This window comes from Lepidothrix coronata, unplaced genomic scaffold, assembly GCF_001604755.1.
Source record: "Lepidothrix coronata isolate B3197 unplaced genomic scaffold, Lepidothrix_coronata-1.0 Scaffold277, whole genome shotgun sequence".
Classification (NCBI taxonomy): Eukaryota; Metazoa; Chordata; class Aves; order Passeriformes; family Pipridae; genus Lepidothrix; species Lepidothrix coronata.
The window spans coordinates 438,782-457,305 of NW_016690457.1; the positions used below are offsets into that span (position 1 = coordinate 438,782).

The 18,524-nt window shown below is 46.7% G+C and overlaps 1 protein-coding gene across 2 annotated transcripts in view; it reads right to left on the reverse strand.

Annotated features, from left to right (window-relative positions):
• Window positions 1-98: 98 nt before the first annotated feature.
• The window catches only part of INSR (insulin receptor), a 49,206-nt gene continuing 30,780 nt past the window's right edge, over window positions 99-18,524 (reverse strand). For both annotated transcript variants that reach the window (XM_017836372.1, XM_017836373.1), the window contains exons 3-17: window positions 16,081-16,396; window positions 14,425-14,570; window positions 13,702-13,846; window positions 13,242-13,456; window positions 10,995-11,121; window positions 10,166-10,416; window positions 9,250-9,417; window positions 8,362-8,563; window positions 3,723-3,994; window positions 3,373-3,515; window positions 2,156-2,315; window positions 1,754-1,853; window positions 1,426-1,493; window positions 575-804; window positions 99-296 (exon numbers count right to left, since the gene is read on the reverse strand). In XM_017836372.1, the coding sequence (XP_017691861.1) occupies window positions 114-296; window positions 575-804; window positions 1,426-1,493; window positions 1,754-1,853; window positions 2,156-2,315; window positions 3,373-3,515; window positions 3,723-3,994; window positions 8,362-8,563; window positions 9,250-9,417; window positions 10,166-10,416; window positions 10,995-11,121; window positions 13,242-13,456; window positions 13,702-13,846; window positions 14,425-14,570; window positions 16,081-16,396 (2,726 nt within the window). In that variant the 3' untranslated portion in view covers window positions 99-113. The remainder of the gene's footprint in view (window positions 297-574; window positions 805-1,425; window positions 1,494-1,753; window positions 1,854-2,155; window positions 2,316-3,372; window positions 3,516-3,722; window positions 3,995-8,361; window positions 8,564-9,249; window positions 9,418-10,165; window positions 10,417-10,994; window positions 11,122-13,241; window positions 13,457-13,701; window positions 13,847-14,424; window positions 14,571-16,080; window positions 16,397-18,524) is intronic.

An 18,524-nucleotide genomic window follows, 5' to 3' on the forward strand; every position in this document is an offset into this window, starting at 1 on the left:
CAGGGGCAGCCACAGCTTCTCTGGGCAACCTGTGCCAGGGCCTCCCCACCCTCACAGGGAAGAATTTCTTCCCAATATCCAATCAAACCTACCCTCTTTTAGCTTAAAGCCATTTAATAAAGAAGTATTAAACCTGAAATCAGGTCACCCTGTTGCAAAACAGACCCCCCCTCTCCTGTCTTTACCTCAGCTTCAGGTCTCAGAGAGCGGAGGTAACTTTTCAGGTCCCCGTGTGCCATCAGCTCCATGACCACCAGGGTGGGTTGTCCCTTTGAGACCACCCCGAGAAGGCAAACCTGGAAAATAAGGGAGAAACTCCCTCAAGGCTGTGTCCAAACACACTGGATAAGGCCAAGACCCCCTGAAACAGAGCTGAGAACAGCCTCAAAAAGCCCTGTCAGGCTGAGAGGTTTAAAAAGAGCAGACTTGGGCAGATGTGTTCTGCAGAATCTGACAGGGAAAGATCCCAGCTCTGTTTGATCTCTGCTGCTTTGGGGAGCTGAGAGTCAGGCTCTGAAAGAATGACAAGCTGTGTGATGGGATGTGTTAACGAGCCGAGGCACCCAGCACTTACCACATGATGGCAGCTGAAGCCTTTCATCACAGAGGCTTCGTTGAGGAACTCGATGCGCTCGCGCAGACTTGCAGACTCATTCACCGTCTTCACGGCCACGCGGGTCTCGGGCTCTCCTTTCACTATGTCCTTGGCAATTCCTTCGTACACCATTCCAAAGGAGCCCTGTCCCAGCTCTCGGAGGAGAGTGATCTTGTCCCGTGGAACCTCCCATTCGTCAGGGACATAAACTGCGGCAGAGGGGAACATTTCTGAACTGAGCAAGTACCTTGTGAAAGATGCTCCTGTGGCAGCTTAGATTACAGAATCCCAGAATCCCAGAACATACTGAGTTGGAAGAGACCCACAAGAATCATCCAGTCCAACCCTCAGCCCTGCACAGGATCATCCCCAAGAGTCACACCCTGTGCCTGAGAGGATCATCCAAAGGCTCCTTGAGCTCTGTCAGCCTTGGTGCTGTGCCCACTGCCCTGGGGAGCCTGGTCAGTGCCCAACCAGCCTCTGGGGGAAGAACCTTTTTCTAATATTCAACCCTGACACAACTTCAGGCCATTCCCTGGGTCCTGTCCCTGGTCCCCACAGAGCAGAGCTCAGGGCCTGCCCCTCCTCTTCCCCTCCCAAGGAAGTCTTAACTGCAGTGAGGTCTCCCCTCAGTCTTGTCTTCTCCAGCTGAACACACCTCACAATGTCCTCAAGGCCCTTCCCCATCTTTGCTGCCCTCTGCCACAGGACACTATGGGTATAACTTTTTTAAAAAAAGACTAGAAAACCCCATGAAGACAATTCCAATCCCATCCTGCTGCACTGACTGAAAAAAAACAATCCCTGCAGGAAGCCCTGGTTACTCTCACCATCACTGGCGCTGATGTATTCAGGGTTGGAGGATGCATACAGGGGTCCGGTTGGTCCTTCAGTTTGTCTGGAACGGACACAAGTTCTTCAGTACATTTGCAGCCTTTGACACACTCCAGGTGAAGGCAGTTTGATAAACTCCCAAAACATGCAGCAAACACAAACTCTCCCCATTTCCAAAGGCACAAAGTATTTCCTACGCTAAATTAATGTTCCAATCATTAAGGAAATTAGAAAATAAACAAAATCTGACTCCTAGCAAATCAACAAAACTTCTGGATGTAAGTTTTGGTTGCTCTGGTGAAAGCAAGATGAAATTGCACTCACCTCTTTTTCACGAGCACGTAAGCAGCTCCAATAATTCCAGCAATTATTATGGCAAAAATAATAGGAACGATTATAACAGCAATATTAGGCTGAGAATTCACTAAGAAAGAAAGAGAGAGTTGGAGGCATTACAAAGGTCCAAAATCCAAGTTTTTTCCTCAATACAATAAATGCAACAAATACGAAACTAGAGCTATTTCAGAATATGGTGGGGCTGGTCAGAATGAGAGCGCATGAAGAAAAGCCACGTTTCCAAGTAATTCCAGGTTCTTGAAAGCAGATACTTTGGTAAATACTTAATGACTCCCTGTAGTTCTCTGTGCGCTGCTTGCTAAACCCCATTCTTCAAAAAACCCCTGAGGTTCTATCAGGGATTAAATGTTGAAAATCAAATGAACTCACGATAATCAGCCACGTAAAAATAGGTGGGTTCTGTCCACGAGCCATTTCCAGCCAGGGAGGTCGCCCGGATCCGGACACTGTAGTTCCCAGGCTGAAGTCCTCGGAGTTTGCAGCCGTGCTCGGTGGCAAAGTGCTTTCGGGACACACAAAAATGGGCTTCCTGTAGGGAGAGGAGGCTGTGTCACCCTCCCTCTGCAGCATCTGGCAGCTCCCTGGGGTTCCTGCAGCATCCAGAGCTCCCTGACAAGCCCACTGGGGCTCCTGCAGCATCCAGAGCTCCCTGACAGCTCCCTGGGATTCTTGGAGCACCTCTCTGGCTGGCAAACACACACAAATAAAGGCTCTCACAGGCTCAGGGCTGCTCTAGTTTAGTGCTTTGTGCTGGATTTGTGTTTTACAGAGCAGTAGTTCATGTTACAGAGAATAAGAGCCATGTGCTGTACCAGCCTTCAGCCCTGAAATTGGATCTGGACCGGAGAGTCCTGCTCTCTCCCTGGCACTGACACCAGCACTGTCCCCCTGGCACTGACACCTGTCCAGGCACCAGCACTCCCACAAGCTCGTGGACTGCTTAATGCTTTCCTAATTTCTTTAAGCAACTTAAATGCCACAGAATCATAGAAATATCAAGGTTGGAAGAGACTTTCAAGGTCATCAAGTCCAACCATCAACCCAGCGCCGCCACCATCAACCCTAAACCATGTCCCCAAGTGCCACATCCAGACACCTCCAGAGATGGTGACTCTACCACCTCCCTGGGCAATTTGTTTCAATGCCTGACCACTCTTTCTATGAAAGATTTTTTTCTAATATCTAATCTGAACCTCCCCTGGTGCAACTTAAGACCATTTCCTCTCGTCCTTTCACCTGAGACAGAGCAATAACATTTCTAAAAAATTCCATACAGAAAGTTGGAAAATCAGCTAAACTTGTTTGGCAAATGGACACCACAGGGGTAGATTATTTCTTGATGTTATTCCAGACAGATTTCCAGAGGAGACAAATTCAACAGTGAAGTTTTGTGTCCCATTGGTTCCTGCACCAGGAAACCAGACTGGACAGGGCACTGTATGCACCAGGACTATTACATCCTAAACAGCCCTGGGCTTTCAGGTAGAGTCACTTCTCCAGAGGTGCTGTGGAGAAGCAGAAACTCTCTCTCTGTCGGAAATTCTCACTCTTCAGCAGAAGCTGAAGGGAGAAGCAGAAACTCTCACCTCTGTCTCCCCGAGCCGTCCGTAGTTCACCTCGTACAGCACGATCAGGCCATTGGGCTCCTTTGGCTCCTGCCACCTCAAATGCACTGTGTTCTTTTCAATCACTTCATGGGAAACTGGACCAACGATGTCATCAGCCTTAGCTAGAACCAAGTTCATGATTAATAAGTTTTATTTCACACCTTTGGCAAAATTCAAGCCTGCCAACCTCATCCATCATCCTTTCCCATCAGGACTCAAGGACGGCCCTGGTTCTATGCAATTTCTCTATATGGCAGCTGGCTCCCATGGGAAAAGCAGCATTTTGGGAACAGTCACCAACCCAAAACAGAGCTCAGGGAGATCCTTACCTTCTGGCATGGTCCTAGCACTGACATAGGCTGCCACGCTGCACCGGGACTCCTGAGCATCGTGGTTGCAGGCGTGGAGCTCGATGCGGTATCCGGTGAAATGGCGCAGCCCCGAGATCACCAGGGACTCCTTGGACAGGACTTTCTCAAAAGGTTTCTGCTCCTCTGCACCCTCAGCTGCTGCTGCAGAGTTGTTGGGAGAGGCTGGGATGGTGGGGATCACCACGGTGGCGTTTGCCACAGAGGCGAGGTCTCTCCGTTTTCTTGATGGCCTGTTAAACAACACAGGTCACCATGTTATTTGTTACATTCAATGTGAACACACTCACCTGAAACGGAAGAGTTAAAATGAGAGAGCTCAGGGTGCTACAGAAAACTCAAAGCCTCATATTTACAACCAAGAAATTCAGGATTATTTTTTTTAACCAAGCAATCTGTCTTTTTAAAATTCTGTATCTATGAGACTCTCTCCTTGCACAACCTCATACAGGGAAATAAAAATAAATCAATTTGAGTCTCAAGCATTTGCTTGAGAATTCCAGTTCTTCTGGATCTCTCAGCTGGATCTAACTTTGCCAGGATGCCTCGTGCAGGGTTGCAATGCTTTGGAGTTCAGCTCCCACGTTTTAACTCCAAGCAAATGAGGCACCACAGCCTCTGACTCTGATGACCTTAAATGTACCCCATATCCCAAGTGTCACTAACTTGCATTTATAAAGCCTAAGGCCACTTTCACAGCTCACTGGAATACATTTGCCACTTTGAACCCTATGGCTGAACCTCAGTGGATACATGAATCAGTTTTAGCTTTTCTTAAGAGAACAAATCTATTAAGTCCTTTTCAACAGATGCATTTAAAACTCATGACTGATTACAAATTAGCTGTGTGGTTTTGTTAACCAAATGTTGCTTCTCAAATTATTGCATTTCAGTCTGAAAATCAATTTTTTACAGTTGTAACACCAGCACCAGCAGTGTGACCCTGTCACCTTCCCTGTCTGCAGGTGAGTGCCACCAGTCAGCTTTAATGTCAGGTTTTATCAGAAATAAATAGAATAAACTCAAAAAAATTAAGAGCCATTCACAAATTTCATTTTCTTGGCAAAAAAGAAAAAGAAGGGAGCAGTACTAAACCAGAACTACTCCTTCTAACACTTTATGTCCTACCACACATTTGCCACGGGGAATTCCAGGTTTGGAACCAACACATGGTGAATCAGTAACTGTATTCAGTTACACAAAAGGAATTAACACCATTGAAATCCAGGCTATGTATTTTAAGGGGGGTGATGATCTTTTTATGTGTGCACAGCTATTAAAGGGTACAAAGAGTGACCCGAACTGAACCCACACTTGAGGCATCTCCAGTCTCTAAAAATGTAACAAGCTGTTGAAGCTGCTGAACTGAACTTTCCACTGCCACCCTCTGACTACCAGGCAATGATCAGCCAATTCCAGCCATGGGCAGGGACACCTTCCCCTATCCCAGGTTGCTCCAAGCCCCATCCAATCTGGCCTTGGACACTTCCAGGCATCCAGAGGCAGCCACAGCTTCTCTGGGCAACCTGTGCCAGGGCCTCACCCCCCTCACAGGGAGAAATTTCTGGATGCCAAATGGTAGGTTCAGTGAGCACATTCCAGTTTATAGTTTTCTCTTTCTTAATTACTAATTAACTCCCTTTGGAGCTGCTGTTCCCTCAGCCTGTGCATTGTTCTGAGCAGTGTCTCCTCAGGAGGGGGCAGAGTTCAGAGACCCAGCTCTGGGTCATGTCACCTCCCTCTTTGGGAAGGATTCCTTATGGTCAACCAGAGCCTTGTTTGCATAAAAGCAAAGCTACACCCGCTGTTTACAAAGTGTGGATTCAGCTGGTCCTCGTGTTTAAGGGAATTTTGCTTTTCACAAGTAAAACAGTAATTTGACCACTGATGAAACACAGAGTAAAATGCAAGAATTCCTTCCTTCCCAAGTCACAGAAAGCAAGAAGTACTTGTGAAGGTGTAAAACCCCAATCTTCCCATATTTATTATCCTGGATTTGCAGCAATTTTCTTGCCAAATTCTCTGTATTTTCAAACATTTGATTCTTCTCAGAGTTATCCAGTGCAATTTGCATTAGAACTATTTCGGCAGCTCCAGTGACCTTCCCTGTGAAATCCTCAGATCCAGGCTTCTCCTGCTGTCACAGACAACCAGTATGGGGCTCACAGAAGCTGGAAGTGACAAGTCATCACATGCAATATGGCCTGTGCTGGAGGATTCTAAAAATGCCTTAAGTACCTTAAGCTAAGCTTTTCCACCTGAAACTAGCCCAGGACACCTGGCCTGGCTTCCCTCCTGTGCTGGTAAAAGCAGTTCATATTTGTGTGCACAATTAATTAATTGAACTGGGAAACCCGGGGGGGGGAAATTACTTTCAATGTGAGTAATTTCCCAGATCTTACTCACTCTGTAACCCAGGAATACTGAGAATGGCACGAGTGAGTGTGACACAGAGACAGAACAGCGAGTCTGCTCTTTCTCTTTTTGCAGTAATGGAGAGAATACATGGAATGACATCCTGAACAGTTCCCGTTTAGTTCCCCTTTGCTTCTCAGGACTTTTCTTACTTTTGAAATCTTTCCATGCTTTCCACAGAATCATGGAGCAGGTGAGGCTGGAAGGCACCTCTTGCCCAAAGCAGGGGCAGCTGCAGCAGGTTGCTCAGGACCATGTTTGAGTATCTCCAGGGATGGAGACTCCACACCTCCCTGGGCAGCCTGTTCCAGTGTGTAACCATCCAATCTGTGCAAAACTCTTCCAAAATAAGAGCAAATAAAACAGGAAAGAAGAAGCAAACCATCAGCTTCTGATGGCCCCTTTGCTCAGCTCCAAAGGGAAGGCACAGAGCAGCTGGTGTGAAGACACCTGCCAGCTCTGCCAGAAACATCTCAAAATCTCTGTTTTGCCTTGTCAGTGCCAGAGCAAACTGACCCACAAGAGTGATAGTGTATCCTGGTAATAAATGTGCACAGGGGGAAGGAACAGTTTCTGATTTCCAGAAGGGTGAGATCAGCCCTGGACTAAGCAGAGCAGGGCAGAGCCATGTACAGGCTGGATCCTGCACAGGGATCAGATGGCTGGGAGCAGGACAGGAGGAGAGAAATGGCACATGGAAAACAAGGGGACAAGGCATCAGGGAGAAACTGCTCTGATTCTGCCCCCTGCCATCTCATATTCCCTGCTGGCTTCATCCCTGAGATCCCTCCCGTGACTGGCAGGTTTCTTCTCTCCAGGAGAGGCCACACACCACCTCGGGAGAGGTCAATGAACTCTCAGGAGCCACAAAAAAGCATCTTAAGTAAACCACACTCCTTGCCAGGCTTTGTGAGCAGGTGATAGCACAGTATTCACAGGAAAAATAATTCTGATTTACATGACAACAGCCTGGAGCTGCTGGGGAAGACAAGCAGGACACATGGCAGCAGGGAGGTATCTTTACCACGGACTTTTAACAGCAAAAGAGCTTGTTTTAAAGGATTAGCCAAGCCTAGGGATGTGGAGATTTGTCTCTTAGCAGGCTGACAAGGTGGCACATCCTGGTGGATTGGTTTCTTCCTAAAATACATACCCCAGAAACTGGCCTGAGAAGCATCCTGGGCTGGCTGCACAATAAAATTGGGAAAAAAAGGAAATAAAAAAGAAATCAGATTGTCAGAATTGTCTGCCTGCATCAGGAGGAGGTTGGCTTTTGCACATGGCTTGGACTCTCCTCTGCCTCAGAGTACGTCATGTCCTGGCATCCTTTGGCACAGTGAAACTTGTCCTGATGGGCACCAACAGCCAGGGAATGGCAAAAGGAGGGACTCAGCTCAAGGTACCAGAGCAGCCTCACAGGGAACACCCCAGTAATGCATTCAGTGTATTCAAAAAAAGAAAATGTTCAGTGCAGTGACACAGCTTCTGCCAAGGAGCTGCAAATAAAGGTTTGTTAGCTCAGGGCAGCAAGCTGGGAATAAATTTAGAGCACAAAATGCATGACAGGGAAGAGGGTAAATCATCACAGATTCTAACCTGCTTCCCAGCACTTCCTCCCTGAGCTGCATATGAAGTGTGAAGACATTCAACACCACTTAATGTGACGCTGTGTGTGCCACTCAAAACAGGACATTCACCACCCACAGCACTCACATTCCTCATGGTATTGGAGGTATTTCCCACACTAAGTGCAAGGAAGACCACAAATACCATGCTGAAGGACGAGGCTGTGGCCTCATAAACTGCCCTTTTCCTTTCTTTTCAACTCAATGAAAAACTTGACCACAACATTTTTTGACAGAAAAAAAAAATCTCTATTTTTGGCATCATCCAAGTTTCAATTTGCTGCAGGCATTCAGCTGTTTGTTAAGGATTCTCACTTTATTCTCACGCTGAGGAGGATTCAGAGACAGGAAATTAAAGCAGGATCTTCCCAATTTGCAGAAACATCAGTGTAGGTGCTGGGCTGTCCCCATTCCAACACCCATATCCAGCTGGAGTAGACAGGTCCATGGAAGCCCAGAGACTGGCCACATGACCACATCCAACCTAATAATTGTGTTTAATAATCAGTCAATCACAGTTCCCTCCCCCTGACCACATGAGCACTGTTTGATGTTCCTACCTTGGCACAAAAACCTCGTTGTGAAGGTAGTTCTCAAATGTCTTGCGGAAAGCAGATTCCTCCAGCTCCTTCTGTATCTGGGAGTCTGTCTTCGGGCAGGAACAACATTCCCCACTGACATCCTCATTTTCACTCTGATTATACTTCTGAGGGTCTTCAGATTCAAAAGGAGGAGACCAGGTCCTTGAGGGAAGTTTTAATCCTGTGGACAAAAGAGTTTTAGTGTCACTCATGCTTAGCTTGGCAGATGTTCAACCCTACAAAGAACCCAAACCAGTGTGCACAGGATTCATGGCACATTGGGGCGTCCTGAGCTTTCACATCCAGGGCTGAGCAGTTCCCTCTTTTCTGATAGGCCTTTGATTCAAAAATATTTTTTGAAACAAAGCTCAGATGCTGCTGTAGTCTGTGAGTTCTATCCCAGTTCATCCCAGTTTAGGTAACACAGGGCAGCAGGTGAGATTTTGGGAGTCCTCAGTGAAACTCTGTGTTCTCAAGGAATCCCAAGCCAGGCACAAGATACCTTCAAAAATTAACTTGGCCCTGAGCTCCAGAAGCACTGAAGTTTTTAACTTTACCATCTCCATAGCCATTGTTAAACTTGTAACTCAGTTTAAAAAGAACAAGGGCAGCAGGGAGACCCCCAAAGGAAACAAAATGTCTGATTACTCCATAAGAAATGTTTTTGGAGACCTTTTGCACATACCTTGGCAGTAGCACCTAATGTATATTGAACAGGGGGAGGACACAGCTGCATCTCAGCATGTTTCTTGAACAACATCCTTGAAAACAGCAGAATTGGGCCCCCAGAGCATCTCCAAGGCAAACACTCCAGGGAATTCTGAGAGAGACTGAAGGAAAGGCCCAGAGAGAGAAGCAGCCACTCACCTTTCAAGCAGTAATCAAGTTCATAAAGCTCACTGTCCTCTGCCTGCTGCTGCCAGTACACCAGGTAGTGCGTGATGTTCCCGTTGGGCTCTGAGGGTGGTTTCCACTTCAGGATGATTTGGGATGAAGAGTTGGAAACAGATATCGGATCTAACGGCACTGACGGAACTGTGTGGGTGGGCAAAGAGGCACAGGTCACTGCACTGCCCTGCCAGAGGGTGACAGGATGGGGGACAAACACAGGCAAGTTGCCATTCCTATGGGAATCCAGCATTCTCCATGGTAGGTTCCTGCAGCAGAAACACCAGAACACTCAGGCTCCCAAAGGCTGCACTTGATGATCCTGGAGGTCCTTTCCAGCCTTAATGATTCTTACACATGGTCACATGAGCTGGATAGAAGAGAACACACTTGGCAAATCTCCCTGTGCAGGAATCCCACAGCCTTCCATTGGTTTAGGAATTCCTTCCTACCAAAGTACAGCAGCAATGGAAAGTTTCATGGATGTGGGACTATCACAGCTCCCAGGCAGAAGACTATTTACATAAGCACAGAATCTGCTGAGTTGGACGGGACCCAAAGGATCATCAAGTCAAACTCTCGGCCCTGCACAGGCCCATCCCCAAGAGTCACACCCAGTGCCTGAGAGGATCATCCAAACACTTGATGAGCTCTAGCAGCCTTGGTACCATGCCCACTGCCCTGGGGAGCCTGTTCAGTGCCCCACTAGCCTCTGGGAGAAGAACCTTTTCCTAATATCCAGCCTAAACTTCCTCTGACACAACTCCAGGCCATTCCCTGGGGTCCTATCACTGGTCACCACAGAGAAGAGATCAGTGGCTGTCCCTCTTCTTATTTAGGACTTATTTAGAACTCTTTCTCCCTTGCAAAGCAACATTAATGTGCTGGTACTGACCCGTAGCGTTGGTCTGGATGTAGATAATCTCACTCTTTGCTCCATATGTCCGCCGCTCATCGGAAAAGGTGACCAGGGTTTTTACAAACACAGCATATTGTGTCCAGGGCTTCAGGCCCCTCAGAAGCCAGCCTGGTTGGGCCTGGGCTTTGGGCTCGTTGGACCGTGGGGGTGGGTCAACATCCACAACTGTCCAGCTGTTTGACCCACAAGCATCCTGGCCATCGAACTCCGTCACGTTTTGGTACGGACTTTAGGACAGAAAAGGCTCAAATTAACAGAATCTTCACTCATCTTTTAAAAACTTCACTCATCTTTAAAAAGTTCTAAGGACATCACTGAAAGTTACCATTCTTTACTCTTTGGAGAAAGTATTAATCCTCTCGTTGTATTTATTCTGAAAGTGAGGCATCAAAGAGCAGGTCCTGTGCCACACATGATCCCAACAACTAAATCCAGGCTAATTATTTTCAGCTTTATGAAAACCAGTTTCTAAAAGAACCTTTCCCACCTCAAAGGGAATAAAACCCTAAACATCCCATGCAGGTGGTGGGGAGATGAGAAACTTCATGGTTAGAAGAACTGGAAGAACTCATGTTTGGATTGTTCTTAGATGAGGAATTTTGACTGTCCACAACTCGGTAAGTCAGGGATCTTAATGAACACTTTTATAGAAGGGTACAATTGGGAACTGAAGTGTTGGAGCCAGACAATCAGAGATTAAACAGTTTTGCCTACAACAGGTTTATTATCCACTCTTCAAGGCCAACTGCTGATTGTGGGAACCCAACATGGCCACTGGTTTGTGATCGAAGGGTGGGTCACTTACGCTTCCTTGTAGAACAGCATAAATCCCAGGAGATCACGGAAATCAGGAGGCCAATACGGCTCCCACTTTAACAGGATCTTGTCATGAGAAGTCCTGATGTAAGAAAATTTCAGCAATTCATTTTCACCTGAGACAAATGAGAAGCGACAATGCATTTATTAATGCTAAAAAATAAGGGTTTCAATTTCTATTATCTGAGAAGTGTAAGTTGAAGATGAGAACGCTGGCACTGAGAAGAGCTGCTTATCTTACTTCAATGCTATTCCTACCTTAAGTCAGGGTTGGAATAGATGCCCTACTAAGACTCCTGCCAGCTTAAATTTTGCAATGATTTTATGAAAATGTAGAAGAGTTGAACTAAACTCTAAAAAGTGGGAAATCTAAAAGCAACATATTTTACAATTTATCATGATCTACACAGATGAACCTAGCAATGGGGTGTGCACAAAAATGAAGCACATGATTTCCCAGCCTTGCCCAGGAGTAGTTTGGTCCCTTCGCAAACAGGAGGGTGTTTGCAGGAGGTTTGTCCCAGCAGCCCAAGAAGGACAAACTGTGGCTCTGACTGGATTTGCTATTCCTGCAGTAGCTGCAAAGGGAGGAAGAACACTCATTTCCCTGGCACCACATCCAGAACAAACAAAGGCTTTCTTTTTTTTCTCTATTTTTTTCAGTAAACAGGATGCTGCCAATATGAAAACTAAACTTGAAATGTAAAAGCAAACAAAAAGCCAAACACCCTGGCAAGCTGTGGTTTGAGGTGGGGGTGGCACAGACACTGGTTCAGCAGAGGAGGGGCAAAGTTGGCAAAGAGGAATACAACTGTCTCCTCCAGCTGCCTTCAAACCAAACACCAGCCCAGGAGCTGCCACATGGCAGAGCTGGGTCTGAACTCCAAACGCAGGTTCATCCCCAGTGCAGGAAGAGCTTTTCAGTGTCTCATGGGAGGAGATGAACTTTACAGACAGCTAATTCCTTGTACTCCTTCCCTCTGCCCAGGCTGGAGCTCTGCTGCCCCTGAGGATAGGGCTCTGTGTGTGTTTTTCACTGGTACTGCCAGTTTTTAGGTCATAGCCATTGCATTCCCTTCTCCCACTGTGCATGCATGGCTGCATGCGTTGATATGTGGAAAACCAGACCAGCAAACTGAGTCAGCTGAAAGATCTTCACTTTTTAAGTCTGTTCACAAACAGCTACATCAGGGTAACAAGGGCAGAACTGAGGGATCACAGAATCATGGAATGGTTTGGGTTGGAAGGGACCTTTAGCAGTGCTGTCCCCAAAAGCAGAGGGACAGAGCATCCACAGGATGATCCAAACTGCACTGCAGGGTGTGGGCAAGGATCTGAAATCACAGTTTAATTAATGCTGGGCTTTTTGCTGGCAATACCTGCATAAGCACCTCATGTTAACCTGTGTGTGCTCCTGTTCTTATGTGCAGGCAAGTAAAGAATCAGAGCAGAGATACCACCAGCTAAGAACAAAGCTGGGTATTTTCTATCCCCACAGTCTGCTTCACCACACGCCCCTGTAAGTGTCTTACTGGCACATACAGGGAAAGGAGATTGTGTGCCACAGAAAGGGAACAAACAGCAGGGTTGGGGGGGCAGAAGGGGTGCATTTATGGCAGCACTGCTGCCAAAAAAACTATCTTCAAAACTACATCTTCAGGAGCACAACTTCAGTGCCTTAACCATGCTGACACAGGCACTGCCTTATCATTGTTCCTGAAGAAAGCCATTAGCTTAAAAACCTCTGAGAAGCACAGCAAAAACTGTTGGAAAATTTCCCTGACTGTTGTCATGGCAATTTCCTCACATGGCTCCAGGGATGGGTGGAAATCCTCTTTCTCCCGTGTTTATTCTGTGTGCCCACTGTCACCTCATGACATGGGAAAAGGAGGTTATGACTATTAATCAGGTACTCGGCAGTAACACTAAGTCCCAGCCCGGACCAAGGTTATGTTGTGCTAAACTCTTCAAAAATAATACTCTCAGCCCCAAAAACTTCCCAGCAGAGCCCATGGAGAGCAAACTTTGGGGACCAAAGCTGGCAAGGCAGGCACCTTCCAGAGGGAGAACTGTGAGGACTTTTCCTCATGGCATAGGACTTTACTCAAGTGGCAAGTCTGGTGCTTTACCAAAAGTACAAGGACAGTCCCTGGACAAACATTATGGGTCAGGCTGAGGGAAATAGGAGTGTGAGGATGGTACTGAGGCAAGCCTTGCTGCATTCTGAGACTCTTACATGAGGCTTGATCCCCATTGGTCTTCAGGGCTATGTCGTTCCTCTCCTGACGCCCCTTAGTCCCAGAGATCTCTTCCATCTTGTGGATTTCTGACAAGCACAGCTTGGGGTTATAGTGGAAGAAGAGTTTGCCTCGCGCAATAGTGAGGTTGTGTTTACTCCAGTCCCAGAGCTGGCGGAGGTTCTGGTTGTCCAAGGCATAAAATGAATAATTGCTGAAAGAAGAATGAAAACATGGGTTGGGAGGGGATCCACTGAAAACTCCTTTTTCTTCGTGCACTAACCCAGACACCAAAGAAAAAGTGAATGCAAACTGTCTCCCCTGGTAGGGCACAATCCGTGGGCAGAGGAATGTTTAAAAATAACTTATAAATTGTTTCCAAATACAGATCGTTCTGATAGCACTGGTACTCCTTGCACTTCAAAGCATTCAAATACAGTGTCTTTTGAGGGAACTCACCCAGCTTCAAGTGTTTCTCCTCTAATCAGATGGAGCTTCCGGAAAAAAGAAAGAGAAACCAAGGCATAAGAGCGGCGAATTTTGAGGTAACCTGAGATTTCTTCTATCAAGCCAAGATTTGCTTCCAGTTCAGCTGCTATGTTATCTATGGAGAGGAAAACATTGGGATTAGTTCTCTGATATCACTGAGAAGAAACATCGATATCAGAGCCCAAATACATTAAACAGAACGGGTTTATGTTAATTCATGAGACCTTAAAAAATTCAATTAACACAAAAACCCAAATAACCAATAACCTCAAGAGCCTTTGCTTAGTGGTTATTTTTCTGATTCCCTCTAAGATTCAGGGTGGTCAAAGCAAAAGAAAATCCCAGGACAGACTGAGTTGGAAGGGACCCACAAGATCATCCAGTCCAACTCCTGGTCATGCACAGGACACCCCAAGAGGCACACACTGTGCCTGAGAGGATCATCCAAACACTTGATGAGCTCTGGCACCCTTGGTGCTGCAACCACTGCCCTGGGGAGCCTGTTCAGTGCCCCACCACCCTCTGGGGGAAGAACCTTTCTCTAATATCCAACCTCAAACTCCCCTGACACAACTCCGGGCCATTCCCTTGGCTGCTGTCAATGGTCACCAGAAAAGCCCCAGCTCAGGGCTGGTGTCACATTCCCTGCCCTGCCATCCCGTGCTGCCCAGTCCTCACTCACGGAGCACTTACTTCCTCCCCGGATATTTATAACCAGGCTGCCATTGACAACTGTGCAGCCCCGGAGCTCCTGCGCCGATGTCACTGAGTCGATCGTCTTCTCCTTCCCAAAGTCACAGACCTTGGGACAGGGCCCTGCACAGGGCGTGCAGTGCAGGCTGGAAAACAAGACAGTTGGGATACAGGGATGATGCTTAACATGGAATGTCACCTGGGGCATCCTCAGCAATTCCCAAAAGCACTGGTGTCCTGGCAATACGTCATGGGATTCACTAGACCAGGTTGCTCCAAGCCCTGTCCAACCTGGCCCTGAAAATAATTCTTTAAATTATCATTTCCACATTTCAAACATAAATCACTCCCTCTCTTCCTACATAACAGAAACCAGAACAAAGTGATTTTTGTTATTCTGAAGAGTCCATTCGCCACGATGCTGCTCAGTGCTCTACATACCAAGGGTTTCAAGACCAACAAACCCAGTCTTCATCCCAAGATCGTTAACCAAACATGTAATTGATGAGCTGGCCCTTCATCTGGGAATCCTCTGATTGAAGACTGCACATAAAGTTGCTTTAAAAAAGGCAAGTATGTGCTTTGTGCTCTGGGGAAATACTGCGAGCTCATCGCTTGCCCTGGTCGCGACACCACAAAAATGTGTTCCCAACTAGTTCAGAGAAAGAAATGCTCTAGGAAAAGCAGGGAACAGAGCTGTGAGGTCCCACTGGCAGCAGCCTGGAACAGCACGGGAGAGGCCATGGTGCTGTTACACAACCAGCAGAGCTACTTTGGGGCTGCTTGTTCATTCTTCTGAAAAGCAAAACAGGAAATGGCATAAAAAGTCCTGTTAGAGTGAATTCCCTGAAATTTATTATGGCAGGAGCAAATACATGCAATCACAAAGCTACTCATAGGAAATCTGACTCATCACAATATATAATGGTATTACGGGACAAACAACAAAGTTTTCAGTGATAAACAGCTCAGCAACATAAATTATTTAATTCCTTTGTCGAAAAACCCTGGGAATAGACAGAATGGCTGTCTATTTTGTTTGTTACATTGTGCATTTATGTCTGGCACAGCTTGAACCTGCTCAATGAAAGTAATTACAGGGATGAGGGACAGATATTCTGAGAACTATCCACTCAAAGGACGCTGCACTCTTTTGATTAGCCATGACCTCTCCCTGTTGCACTTTCCAGCCACAACCTCTCCCTGTTGTGTTTTCCAGCCTAGCTTTCTGGCCTGAGGCTGCTCTAGAGGGGAGGAAAACAGGCCTGCTAAAGCCTCTCCACTGCCCATCTCCCTCCTCCCACTCTACTACAGAAAGATTGTTCCAGTTTGAGGATGCTCTTCTTCCTTGTCCTCTCTCTCAATCTCCCTTTTCGCACCTTTTCCAAACTTGAGAGGGAACAAGGGAGGCCAAGGGAAGAATAAACTCCTAGCATATGGTAGGTTAGAGCTGTCTGCTTTTAATGGATTGAATTAGTAAGGTATTAGTTTGTAAATCATATTAAAGGAGACCAACCAGGTGACTGTTACAGACGCTCCAAAGCCGGAAACTTTTCTTGGTGTTCACAGAGAACACAAACCCCATGTCCAAGCGAGATGAAAGCACAGCCCCAAAAACCTCAGCATGGATTCTTTACCTGCAGACCATGTACTTACTTGCTGGAATTCATGATGTACCCCGAGGGGCACTCGTGGACACACTCATTGTTGTGGATGACATGACACCCCGACTCCCTGGCGTTCTTACACTTGTTGTGCAGCTCCTGGCAGAAGCTGAAGGTCACACAGCGCCAGCCCTCGAAGCGGTAGTACCCAGGGGGGCAGTTGTCCACACACTTCCCTTCCAGGTAGAAGTTGCGACAGGCCACGCACTTCTCGGGGTCGCTGGGCTCCGTGCAGTCCCCGAGGCACTCGCTGTGACAGCACTGCCCTTCCGAGGTGCAGCCCTGGGACTTGCAGGCAGCTGGACAAACTGGGGAGAGAAAACATCAGAGGCAAGTGAGAGTCACAGAACAACCCAGTGATGTTGTGACCCTGAAAGCTCACAAGTTGTGGCACTTGGTCCTGCTTGCTTTGGCGTCTTCCCTTTCAAAGAGGCAACCACAAAGCGTAGGTGCCTCATCTCCGCTTTTCAGTGAAAATTCCACAGTTTAATAATGTTTTTGAAGAGTGTTATCATTCATCCTCACAACTCATTAATGCTCATCTTCAAAAAGAGAAAAGTGACTTTCCTTTTCCTGAGTTCAGCGCTATGAGGCTCCAGGAGAGCTTTGGTGACTCCAACACTATTTCCGAAGCTCGGGAGTGATCAGACTCTACGGTAAGAGCTGTAGAGTCCCAACCTGGGACAGCCAGTTTCAGCCAGAAAGTTCTTGCTTCTTAGTTTAAGAATTTTAAGTTTCCCATAGTAATGCTGTGAATAACACGTGCCCAACAATCCTTTTAACACAACCCTTCAGCTTTATCAGGAATTTTTTCCCATCTCTCTCTCATCCTGTCACCAGTTTCCCGGAGGAATCCTACTGCCCTGAACCAACACAAGCTCTTCGGTGACTCTCTCAACAGCTCCATAAAGAAGAACACCCATGAGTGTTATTGCTTGAGATTTTTATGGTTTACTTTCTAATTACCAATTACTTAGTGCCCCACAATACCTTTAACGAGCGGTTTGGGCTTTGAAACCAGTGGCACAGCCCAGAGCAAACACTACGAGTAACCCGGCGAGGAGTAGCTGAGCAAACCCAGGGAAGCTCCCGAGGGAAGGTCAGTCCTGCCCCTCAGCACCTCCACGCTCAGTCTTAGTGGTTCAAACAAGGCTGAACCGATTAAATTCAACTGCTTAATCCAGAACACGCCACAGAACTTCATGTCAGGAAGGACAGAACAAAGCTGCAATCAGCACTCTGAGAGCAAGAACCAACACCAAGCCCGGCTCTGACACAGCAAAAGGAAGGGCTTTACGTGGGGGATGTGGGCCTGGATTTATCCCCATGGTCTTTGGGATACAGCTGTGAATTGCCAAGGCACGGATCAAGACACCACCTTGTTCTCACTAAACCAGAGGATTCTGTCTGAAGGTGCAGCTGAACAGCTCCTGATGTCCTGCCTCAGTGAAGGGATACAGAGATAAGTCCTGAATTAACACCATCTGCCTCAAGATTCCCCAGGCTTTGTGTCCAATACTCAGTCTCAAAGCAGGAAGGGCTCCATTTGGGGAGGCCCCAGCCACCCTGGTGTTCAGGGGTGAAGTATTATCTTTAATTTCTGGTTAACACATGTGAGCAGAGCAGTCATGGAACGTGGTGCAGTTTCATTCAGCCACAGAAGCAGCATGTGGGATCCCCAGTATGTGCTGCCCATGTTTGGAGGATCCAATCCCCAGCTGTGGTTAGGAAGAAAATCCCCCTCCACCCCACGTTAAGGGATTGCAGAATTAAGTGTGGTAAAGCTGTTAATGCCATTCTTGGAATAAGCAGCAGTAGATGAGGTAGTAAAGATGAGCAACCACTAGTTTGTTCCAGCTGAGGAAGCATGAAATGGACAAAGTAGAAATTCTATCTCAAGGATAATTTAATCTCAAATATCTTACTGCTTCCATGTCAGTCACTCACTGCAGGTGTTTTCTCTGTGCGTCCCTCACAATTCATCCATTAACAAGAAATACAGGACCGTGTTTCAAATTAATTTTCTTTCATGCTGACCAACTTTTTGCCCTTTTCTAGCAATGTTTTGTGAACCTGTCACAACTGATTGAAATGCAACAGCCAAATAGCAGCAACTTGCAGATGACACCTTGTATTAGACTTAATATAAAATGAGAAGCTTGTTTTAAATAGTTATACATAGTCTTTTTAAATGGTTACACATGGATGTTTTAAATGGTTATACATTCCTTACCAGGCCATAGATGAGCACTGTCTAGCAACAGTTTATTTGAAATACTGGCAAAAGAAAATTCCAGAATTTAGTCCAAAACATTATCAAACTTACTAATTCCAGTCTAAACTAAGGTTTAATAATAATGGCCAGTCTTCGCGAGCGAAGATTAGGGAAAGGTCATTAACCCTTCGAGCCTGCGCAGTGGATTTTTTAGGTGAGAC